Below are 12265 nucleotides of genomic sequence, written 5' to 3'. Positions count from 1 at the left end.
AAAGTCCTTGGGAGTAATAAGCTGTGACCTGTTCAGATTTAGATGAGTGTTTTACCTGGGATGTGTTTTTGCTACATATATTTATCATGGCCAAAAGAGTGGATATCAAATATATTTTATTTCAGAAGTGTAAAATTACAAATTGTTCCCAAGGACTATGGAAAAGTATGTAGTTGCATGATATTTAATAGCATATACTTCTTAAATCTTGGCAGGATCACTCAGAAGAACCCTTGCTAACCCCTTCTCTTTTTATTTACTTTGACAGGATTTCTGAGCACTGGGGACCAAGCAGCAAAAGGAAACTATGGCCTCCTTGATCTAATTCAAGCTTTGCGATGGACTAGTGAAAATATTGGGTTCTTTGGTGGTGACCCATTAAGAATAACTGTTTTTGGATCTGGGGCAGGCGGTTCATGCGTCAATCTCTTGACTTTATCCCATTATTCTGAAGGTAACCGTTGGAGCAATTCAACCAAAGGTATTATACAGGTTGCAAATTTTGACAATTTTGGTGTCTGCATGCCACCACCATTAGTACTATGTGATGTTCTGTATATTCTCTTTGTTTCTATGAACTGTTGAGTTCAGCTCAGTATTAAGAAACTTTTTAAAGGCTGTACAAGCCTCCTTCTCCCTCAGCTCTTCTGTGCATGTTTAAATTTTGGGTCACTTTCTTCTTTTTCCTAGGGAGCTTTGTAGAAACACTTTATAGCAGACTTCTGAACGGCATTTTCTTGGTGCATCATTTTTGTCTCTTTTCTTTCCTACCTAAGGGTGTCTTTTTTGGAAAATCAGTCAGTCATGCTCACAGTAGATGAGGTCATCTATATTCAGACAGTTGTGAAAGGCGTGTTTAGTTTCTCCTGAGGAGCAGAATTTAAAGAAAACTAAAATGACAGAGTTTCTCTTTTCAGGCTAACAGCTGAATTGCTTAAAACTATTATTTTGTGTGAAGGAAACAAGTATCTAGTTCAGAAATCTTTTGTCTGAAACTGCATGGACTTCACTTGCTGTCATCTAATAAAAGAATGGGTGAACGTTTTGCATGCATGATCCAAAATTGTCAAAGCATCCAAGTTGCAAATGGACTTCCTTCTATATGTTTTTTTCCTATTCCATAACTAACACCTTTTCTCTCTAGTTGAGGCAGGTGGCAGGGAATTAAAATCATGCTGTTTGAGGCACCTAACTTATTCTTTCTATGATTTTTGCACCACAGTTTCACACAGTGTCTCTCATTTGCATGGCTCTTGCTTATTGATCATGTTACTTTTGTCTAACTCTTTTCACATATTTTTATCTGTATTAGTTTTATTGGGGACACCACACTGTGCCCTATGCATATAATCCTCCACTAATTTATATTGCTGTATCTCCATGGGGGACTAATTGGCTGGTCATAAAAACATAATTCTGCTGATATTAAAAGAGCTGCATTTCCCCAAAGTCATGTTACAAAGACCACTGAGATCCATAGAAGTGAGATTCCTTAGACCATGCCATTATGCTTTTTTAAATAAGAGAAAAATATAACTTCTACAAGAAGAGTCAAGTGGAAAATAAGACTGTGGTCCAAATTTAAGTCTATTTTCACAATTTGATTTTTAGTGTAATCTTTTTTTCTTCCATAACTACCTGAACTTACATAGGAGATATTTAAAAGAAGATGCTTGTAAAATCAAGATGTAAGCATTACCTCACTGCACGGTGACCTGAGGGTGTCAATGCACCATCTTCTTTCATCAGAGCTCTAAAAACCAACTTTCTCATTAAGGATTAACTCCAGGTTGAATGAGGATACCTGGTTTGTCTTCCCCTAGCTCTTTACTTTGTGTTAAAATCAATCTTCTTGGTGTAACATGACATCAATGCAAAATGCTACATTGACAATATTTGGACAGTCATGTGTTGCCTCTTATCAGCAAATAATACCCTGTCATATCCCAACACATGGCCAGAATTCTGCCAGGACCAGACCAGAATTTATTTGGGGAAAACTGAGGCACTTGGATGCCAACACAGCAGATCAGGACATTTTAGAGGGGTCTGAAGAAGGTTCAGTAAAAGTAAATTTTTGAGGATTTCTTTTAGAAGCAAACTCATGCTTTGATGAAATTTGGATTAAACAGAACAACTCCCATGTTATGTTTCATTTGGAGGTGGTTAAATCTGCCATTAAAAAAAAAAAGAAAGGAAAAAGAAAATATAAATTGGTCAGGTTCAAATAAGTAGTTATTTCTTAACATTTCCAAACCCCCTTTTTGTTTCATGTTGTTTCACATTCACATATGAGAGATGGAGAAGGACTTTTAACAAAAGCATGCAGTGATAGGACAAGGGGGGTGGGCTTCAAACTGACAGAGGGCAGGGTTAGATCAGATATTATGAAGAAATTCTTCCCTCTGAGGATGGTGAGGCCCTGGCACAGGGTGCCCAGAGAAGCTGAGGCTGCCCCATCCCTGGAAGTGTCCAGGACCAGAGTTTGGACAGGGCTTGGAGCAACCTGGGATAGTGGAAGGTGTCCCTGCCCATGACAGGGCATGGAACCGGATGAGCTTTATGGTCCCTTCCAACCCAAACCTTTCTGGGATTCTGGGGTTCTATGATTATCAACCAGTCTCTCTCATAAGATGTAAATTCAGAAGCTCTCTTTGCTTCTGTCATCTCCCTCTGAAAGATTCGCTTGGCAGCTGAGAGGAAGAATTCAGCCTATTTCAAGGTGGAGCTGTTCACAGCCTCCCACCTGCAAGTGGGCAGAGTAGCACCCATCTTCACAAAGTGCTCTTAAAATACAGATGAATATATGCAAATTATTATTATTTACTGTGGTGAGACACTGAATAAGGGTCACAAAGCACTGTGGCCCATTGAACATTTAAATCTTCTTTCCATCAGTCAGAAGCCCATAATCTTCAGACATAGTAATAAGAATAAGAATAATACACATCATCAGATAAAAATGTAGTTCTCCATCCTGTGAGGTACAAATTTCTGCCACGAATTTTGTGACAGAATGAAAATAATTTTTCGTACTGTTCATTTTTCACCAAATGGTTTGAGTGGAGGAATAGCTCTGTCAGCATTCTTCAGCAAGGAGGGAAGTTTGGTTTCATTTCCTCAGATGGTTTTATCACCAAAGGACTTGACCACTTTTACTTAATCCAGCATCTGATGTTTATGTAGCACTTAGTAAGCCACAGTGTTTGTATCAGCATTTTCTTACACATAGCTTACACTTTCTGTCCTTGTTCAGACATGTTTAATAAAGCAATAAAGTTAGATTTACACGGTATGCAAAAACCCACACACATTATGAATTATCATGAACTACATTTTTGTGAAAATTCAGCTTTGTCATTTAGTTACATTTATTACAATGCCTGGATCCTCTGTGGTAATTCTACTGACTTTGAGCTGATTTATACTAGCTCAATATCTGACCTTATAAACATGCAAATATATTTTTAGCTGTTTATACCTCAAGCTCATTCTTATTTTTACTCATATCTTGCAAGAAAATATTATCTTGGATATGACTTCTCATAATTTTAAGAAGGGGCCTGAGTTTACACATTTCATTCTCTATACCTACATAATTTGAAGAATTTTTTTATTGGGACCTAATACAATGATTTACATCATTGAATGATTTAAAAATTCCTGAGGAGCTTGTAAAATGTTTCCTGTCAGCAACAGATTCCAACTTATTTTTGAGTGTACAGGGTGTGGTGCTGCAACAGAAGCTATAAAAGCATTTCTGATTTGATTTAGAGGCTAGGGAGGTTCTTTTTATCAATAGAAATATGTTGCTTATCAACACAAAAGCCATCTTGTGTATAATTGGAATAAATTTCTGAGGTAAGCTGAGAGCCCTGGCTCCAGTTCCTCTGGTGTGAGTATCCAGCTATTCATCAAGCACTGGAGCAAAGATTCCTGGTGGAACTGAGTGAGGCCAGGTGTCACGTTCAGTCCCTAAGTGACTCCACCAGAGATGGTGGAATGACTCCAGGTGTCCATCAGCAAAAGTAAAACAAAATTTTGACCCGTTTATCTTAAATCACCATAACTTTTGAACATTACAGACCATTTTGCATTACCCAGAGTGACCTATAGGACGTAGGGTCCAGTATAAAATATTTTCCAGTAGTTTATGCAAAAGTTATGATACTGAAATGAACTTCTGTGAAAATGAAAAAAACCCAAACTCCTCACAAAACAGAAAGGCCACCATTACCTAAATATTGTCAAAATACCTATGAAATACAACCTAAATTACCTAAATATAGTTTCTGAGCAATATTTTACACAAGGTTCAGACTTAAAATCTCTTTCAGAACCCAAGGTACCCTCCTCGAATGGAGTGGAAAAACACAAAGAAGCACAAGAAGTATCAAAGCAAGGATGGAGTTCTGATTACATTAAAGCCAATAGCAAAATAATTGCATTAATTCACTGACTACAAGAGGGTGAGGCTATCATCCAGGACATGTTTTAAAAATCCTTACAGAAGGGAGAGGAAAACATAAATTTTAACGCATTTTGTTATTTCTTTGGGTAGAATTCCTGGTCCAGAGTGATAATTAAATCAGCATAAATTCAAGTTAAATGCACTGAAGACTTAGGGATTTACTGCAGGTTTATATGCAGTGCCAGATCATTCTCTCCCCCTTAACTGAATACCTGAACATATGTTTAAATATCTGAATTACAAAGCTAAACAGTGTAAAATACATCATTTCCCTTTTTATGTAAGTGTGATCAATATAAACCTGCCTTAAAAAAGCTCCTTACAAGAAAAGATTTTGACTTAGACACTTATAAATTTAATAGCTGCCTGGTACCTTCTCATCTATTACTCCAGAATATAAACTTTTGCAGTGATACACAATTTAAAAGCACTGCATCTTTCAAACCAAGTTTAATTCCAAAGAAAACATTAAAAAGTGTAATAGATTAATTTCACACATAGTTGTATGCATGCATGCTGACCATGGCTGGAACAATACCAAAAACTTCAACCCATTTCAGAGACTTGATGGTTTTCACTCCAACCTATACTTAATTTTAAGAATTTATTTAACATGATAGTTTTGTCCTACATAAGGTAATGCCACTCTTTTTTTTTCTGAAAATCTGGACTATATTGAGGGAGAATCATTTGCTTTAGCACATACTGCATTTATTTTTTGCACATTACCTGTAGGTACAACAGCAGTCAGATCTCACCACCCTTATATTTAAGTGCTATTAAGATTCAGGTATCTCTTCTGTTAAAGTTTTCTATTGTTTCAAAGAACTCCTTTGAATCTTTCAAAGTCTGTGGCTGTTTCAAGGTCGCTTCAGTAGTTTTCAAATATTTCTCCCCACAGGACTTTTTCAAAGAGCAATAGCTCAAAGTGGAACAGCTCTCTCCAGCTGGGCAGTTAGCTTTCAGCCTGCAAAATATGCCAGGATGTTGGCTACAAAAGTTGGTTGCAACATGTCAGACACTGTAGAACTGGTGGAATGTCTGCAGAAGAAGCCTTACAGAGAACTTGTCGACCAGGACATCCAACCAGCAAGATACCACATAGCCTTTGGACCAGTAATCGACGGCGACGTGATACCGGACGACCCTCAGATCCTGATGGAGCAGGGAGAGTTCCTCAACTATGACATCATGCTGGGAGTTAACCAGGGGGAAGGGCTGAAGTTTGTTGAAAACATTGTGGATAGTGAAGATGGCATATCAGCCAGCGATTTTGACTTTGCGGTTTCTAATTTCGTCGATAACTTATACGGATACCCCGAAGGCAAAGATATATTGAGGGAAACTATTAAATTTATGTACACAGACTGGGCAGACCGGCACAACCCCGAGACCAGAAGGAAAACGCTGCTGGCTTTGTTCACTGATCACCAGTGGGTTGCACCAGCAGTGGCCACAGCAGATCTTCACTCAAATTTTGGATCGCCTACGTACTTCTATGCCTTCTACCATCATTGCCAGACAGATCAGGTACCTGCATGGGCAGATGCAGCCCATGGAGATGAGGTTCCTTACGTACTAGGAATCCCCATGATTGGTCCTACTGAGCTATTTCCTTGTAATTTCTCCAAAAATGATGTCATGCTAAGTGCAGTGGTGATGACGTACTGGACAAACTTTGCAAAGACTGGGTGAGTACCAGATAATGAATGGTCTTGTAGGCAAACTTTGGATGGAATGGTGCCTTCCATTTGTTATCTCCCTTGGGAATTCCTCTGTACTTGTAGGATGAATAAGAGAATTGAGAATTAAGAATTGAGTTGGATATTTATGTTTACTGTAATGTCCCTTGGCTCACTTACATGTTTTTGGAAAAAGAGGGGAAAAATATCTTTGCAGACTTTCTGTGAGGAAATTTTAAAATATACACAAAACTAACTAAGGAAACTCTGGAAAAGTGTAAAACTAAGCATTTAACATGTGTAGAGATAAAACCAGCTACATTAGTACCTGCCTTTACCCTGCCACTGATACTTTCATTCCATGAGACAGAAAATTACATAAATATTGCTTCAAATATAATACAGCTTATTTTAGTAGCACATTTTGTCTTAAATTCTCACTTCTGACCATAAAATATGTGGCTTTAAACTTGGAAAGTTTTGCCATTTTCATTAGTTCTTTTTTTTCACTGGAGTTCAAAAACCTTTGTTACATTTGACTACTTATTTTTGACTATGTATTGCACTGAGTTGTGCCCTACCATGATCCTTCCCCTCTGGAAGGCCAAAGATGATTCAGAGGAACAGAAATGTAGAGCTGTATGAACTTTATCCTGCTAAAAACAAGAAAAAAAATCTTATGTTCTCTCTGGTGTCTCACAGACATTTGGCCATGTCACCACACCCCAGGCAATCTTCCCTCAGCAGCAAAAGATTTCACTGTGAGACACCAATATTTTGGAGAACCAGAAAAGTTGCTGAAGTCTGTGTAGAAGAAGGGTTCTTTTGTGTAATGCTGTTTCCAATCAATATTATTAAGGCCTCTAATTTTAGGGAATAGCACTCTGCTCTGTCCAAAGGCAGTCTTAAACGTTTAGTATAATATCTTAATTATGCTAATTTTATAATTCCATTTGAAATGCTTTGTAACACTGGACATATCTTTTTCTTTCAGTGACCCAAATCAACCAGTGCCGCAAGACACAAAATTCATCCACACAAAACCAAATCGTTTTGAAGAAGTAGCATGGACCAGATATTCTCAGAAAGACCAGCTCTATCTTCACATTGGATTAAAACCACGAGTTAAAGAACACTATAGGGCCAATAAAGTGAACCTTTGGTTGGAACTGGTACCTCATCTGCACAATCTTAACGACATTTCACAGTATACCTCTACCACAACTAAAGTGCCATCGACTGATAATACTTTCAGACCCACAAGGAAAAATTCTGTTTCAGTTACTTCAGCCTTTCCTACAGCCAAACAAGACGATCCCAAACAGCAGCCAAGCCCATTTTCAGTGGATCAAAGGGACTACTCAACAGAGTTGAGTGTTACTATCGCAGTTGGCGCATCTTTGCTGTTCCTGAACATTTTGGCCTTTGCAGCGTTATACTACAAAAAGGACAAGAGGAGACATGATGTCCACAGGAGATGTAGCCCACAACGTACCACTACCAATGATCTCACCCATGCACAAGAAGAGGAGATAATGTCCCTCCAAATGAAGCACACTGACTTGGATCATGAATGTGAGTCCATCCATCCACATGAGGTGGTTCTTAGGACCGCCTGTCCCCCAGACTACACGCTAGCTATGAGAAGGTCTCCTGATGATATCCCCTTAATGACACCCAACACCATCACAATGATCCCCAACACTATACCAGGGATTCAGCCCCTACACACATTCAACACATTTACTGGAGGACAGAACAATACTCTGCCCCATCCTCATCCCCACCCCCATTCACACTCAACAACCAGGGTATAGCCAGACAAGATGAAACAAACTTTTATTTTTTGATGGATTACAGTAGGTGATATTACTGAAGATTACTTGGCTTTCAACCAACAAGACTCTTACTATTTAAATATGGAGGAATATTATGTGAATATACATATCAAGAACATTTGGGGTTTTGAAAAAAATGAATTGTACATATATCAAATGAACTTAAGAAACAAACAAAACAAAAGAAAAAAAGAAACAAAAAACAAAAAAACCCAACTGTTTGCAATTGCTTGAAGCAGTTGTCCTGAATGATACTTTTTCATTCACATTCAAGTATTAATTTTTTGAAGATTTAAGTTACATAATGGAATTAGGCATGTGCAACACAAACAGGAAAGAACTATGACTGAAAATTTTAAAAACCTATAAATATGCACAAGGGACACACTAATGGAATGTCAGATAATTTTCACCAATTTTTATTTGGACCTGTTTTCTTGTGTAGACCATATTTACATATTTGAATAAGTACACAAAGCACCAATGCTGTTAAGGCCTTAGAAAGGGGCTCATGCTGAAATCTGCCAGTCAGAGAAGTTTTACAGCCTGGCAGGTACAACATTATCACATAAGTGCTGTCAGTATAAAAGTTGTGGGAATAAAGGAAACTGGATATTTTTAGCACGATGTGCATGATAATTTATATGCTTGGTGGCTGTGCTGCTGATTAAGCCGTAATTAAAATTCTTCTCATCCCATTGGAGTTTTTAATAGAAGCTTTCTCCATCAATTGGCACAACCTAAAGAAGTTTTTTAAAGGGGCAAAAGTAATTACAGTAAAATATTTCATGGTAGCTTCCGAAAAAGAAGGGATATCAACAGTTCTTAAAGGTATTTATGGCATTCTAGGTATACAGTGGTGGACCCTCACTGATATGAATCCCAGACAAAAAAATGTATACTATTAATGTTCTTTTTCCTTTCCACCTAAATAATTTCTGACTTTGAAATAACTATAACTTTAATGGAATCTCCTTTGATGAAAGATTTATAATTTGCTGTGATTTAGTTTCAGAGTATTTTGTTCAAATTGATGAGGTAAAGTGTGTCCAAAAATTTAATTGCAATGACATTTTGCCATTTAAAATTGCCCCAATATTACCGCTCTGATTACACCTTTCAGTTTATTGTTTCAACTCATGTTGCATGTTACAAAGTTTACTTATAATACTTTAATATAATGTTAATTCCCTTTTTGCTATACATTAGCTTTGTCATTCCAATTAATTCTCTAGACCAGATGGCAAGAGTGTAGAAAAAGAGGGTATATGAGAACGGGGAGAGAGCCAACAACTGGAAATTTAAAAATCTGGATACTACATATGTTTGTGTGATTTGAAGTGAATGTTCTAAAATCACAAGAAATTTTTCATTCCCCTGTTGCTTTCCAGTAATTCTATACCATGGTCCTTTCAAAACGTTTGTATATGTAATCAGATGTACATTTATATAAAAGAAATAATTGAGATGGACTTAAGAGCACATCCCTGATAAATACTTTCTCTCTTACCTGTACTATATTTCTATTAGACTAAAGTTATGTGATTTTTTTTTACATTTTTTCAAATTACTAGCAATTTTGATAGTTTGTAAGATAATGCGAAGAACTTTCTCTGACAAACTAACTGCAGTAACAGAAACATTTCTTTTCAGTTACTCTTTTTCAAGAATGAAAGCTTATTACACACAAAAATTGTATACTACTTGATGGAAAATTACTTTGTATTTCTTGGCCATATTACTGGTCACTGAGTGAAATAAAGATAATCTGGATAACGAATATTATTCCAATGTTAAGAGACCTGATCTTTGCTCATTAAAGAGCTAAAATGTTTATTGCTGTTTTGTCATTTTTTAATGAAGTAATGGTAACTGTCTCAAATAAAGAGTAATATCTTAAGACCAGTCTGGTTTTTGAAGACATGAGGGTGCCTTCTACAATTAATAAAACTGCATATTTGTAGGCCAGCCCCACCACAGCTATTTCTTACAGAAATATTGACATTGTGACTGTCATCACATGCAAATCTCCTCCAAATTTCAGAAATGAGTTAAAAATGCAATATTGACACCAAAAAAAAAGGCAAGGAACAGGCCTAATTGAAATAAATCTGCAATATTCCATGATGAGAACAAAAATAAATCACCTGGGTTTTTTTGGGTGATTGAACTTTTATTATAAAAGATTGCTGAGAAGTTTAAAGTATGTTTGCTAACATCGAGCATAGACATTAAAAATAAAGCTGAAACCAAAATAAATACTGCAATTTCAGTTATTTTACATCCCTATTTAACAACAACAACAACAAAAAAAAACCCAAAAAACAAAATAAAAAACCCCAAACATGTACTTAGTACTTGTTACAGTCCCCAGTTTCAAATTAAAGTCTTTTTGTAGAAGCATAAAAAATAGTCTTCAAAATCCAGGGCGGTCTGTGTGCAATTTCTGCCTGATGTGGTTGTGCTTTTAGACTGTGACCTGCCAATGTAAACCAATAAAAAGAATTGTCTGCCATCTGATAATTATTGTTTAATAAGAAGATTGTATTTTGCTATGTTGATGAAACAAAACAAAAAAAAATACAAAAATATTGATGGCCATAAAACAAGATATTAATGAAATATGATTTTATGTGCTTTTCTTAACTTTATCAAAACCAAAATAACTTTCTACTATAGTTTCTTTGTGGCCATATATCTATATATCTCTATATATACAGTATCTGGTAATTGTTTACTTTTATTAGTTACAAAATAAATGATTTAGGTAAACCAAGCATGACACTACACTTTATTTCTGTCAGCCAATAGTATTTAAAATGTGAAAGATGAAGGCAACAACACAAATTTTGTCACTCCTGTTTGAGAAAAAAAAAAAGTCCATTCCTGTGATGCAGATACTGTGAATGATATTTTAGTGGCTACTTTATACTGATATTACAGCAGCTGGCTTTCCAAAAGTAAGATGGTGTCCCACGTTTTAACACAACATTGAGAAAGAGCAAGAGATGTTTTAAAGCTGAAATGAAAAGATAAGAATTGGTTTTGGAATATCTTCATGTGCTTCATGGAATATAAGTTTGTTCTTTTCAAAATATTTTATCTATTTGATTTGTTTGTCATGGTAGCATACACAAAAGCAAAATTGAGTGTGATATTTAATTTCTTGTATCATCCTTGGACCAGATTTCCAATAAAATTAGGATATCAGTCAGTCTTTGGAAGTTCAGTAAAAATATAAAGAGCCTGCATTTATTGATTTCACACTTTTGTAAATATGTTTGCAGACCTTTTTAAGAAAATGTATTCTACCATTTTGAGAAAAAAAAAAATAACAATGGAATCATTGTCTCGTTTATCTATTGAAATTACAGGCAATATAATGTGCTGTGCTGACATTTCTAGGAGAAATAAAACCGATAAAAAATGCATTTTGCTCAATGGTATCTCAGTTGGTCGTACCTGGTGTTCTCCTCCCACGGAAGACTTGCAAGGCATGGATGAACTTCCTGGATAAAATCCTCCATAGGAAAATGTAGTTGTTATGTTTGTTGTCTGTACTAAACATGGATCCCTGTGTCACAAGTCTTTAATTATGGGATGTTTTTTGTTACTCACACCCCCTGAAAACCGGATGAATAGAGGTCTAACAAATAAACATGTTACAGTTTTAAAGACACCACTGCACAGAAGATGCTGGAGTTTCTGTTGCCAACTTCACTAGGAGATGAAACAGCTGACTTAACAGGAAGCTGTCAAACATCATGCTACTCCTTTGATGTTTGGAAGTTGTTGCTTTTTCCCTGTGATGTTAGTTTAAAATATTGGCCTTTCCCCCCACCTTTTTTTTCTAGTACTGAACAGTTACAGATGGTCGCTTTTTAATGTAAGCGAACGTTAGATAATTTCATTATTATTGTGAAAATGTGCTTCCAAATAAATTAGATTAATGGGAAATTCCCTTCAGAGGTTCGGTTATTTTTCATTCAAAGCTTTTGTCAAAATATCTGTTGCAGCAGTTCTGGTTGTTTTTTTTTTTTTTTTCCCTCAGTCTGCAAGCTAAGAGACATTCTCCAAATAACATTAAAAACCTCTTTTTCTATTTGAAATAATAACACTATAAGTTTAAGATGCCCTCCTGAGGCCTCCAAGTAAATATGAACAATATGAAACATGGCAAATGAGCTTTTAATCTAAACATTCTTATTTGATTACGTTCTGGCACATCAATACATTTCTATGCAGACCAGAAAATTAGCAGCATTTGATAAGGT

General features: G+C 36.1%; 1 protein-coding gene across 10 annotated transcripts in view; it reads left to right on the top strand.

Moving 5' to 3' along the window:
- NLGN1 (neuroligin 1) overlaps nt 1-11422 on the top strand; it is a 426523-nt gene extending 415101 nt beyond the window's left edge. For 7 of the 10 annotated variants that reach the window (XM_071438049.1, XM_071438047.1, XM_071438048.1 and 4 more), the window contains 3 exons: nt 269-481; nt 5373-6162; nt 7148-11422. In XM_071438049.1, the coding sequence (XP_071294150.1) occupies nt 269-481; nt 5373-6162; nt 7148-7970 (1826 nt within the window). In that variant the 3' untranslated portion in view covers nt 7971-11422. The remainder of the gene's footprint in view (nt 1-268; nt 482-5372; nt 6163-7147) is intronic. The other 3 variants (XM_071438050.1, XM_071438055.1, XM_071438053.1) reach the window with 1 other exon arrangement.
- The last annotated feature ends 843 nt before the right edge of the window (nt 11423-12265 follow it).

The sequence above is a fragment of the Agelaius tricolor genome, unplaced genomic scaffold, assembly GCF_023055355.1.
Source record: "Agelaius tricolor isolate 1412-34295 unplaced genomic scaffold, bAgeTri1.0.p SCAF_12, whole genome shotgun sequence".
In the NCBI taxonomy this organism is placed as follows: Eukaryota; Metazoa; Chordata; class Aves; order Passeriformes; family Icteridae; genus Agelaius; species Agelaius tricolor.
Note: the sequence above shows the minus strand (reverse complement) of the source record. Positions and strands in the feature narration are given on the sequence as shown.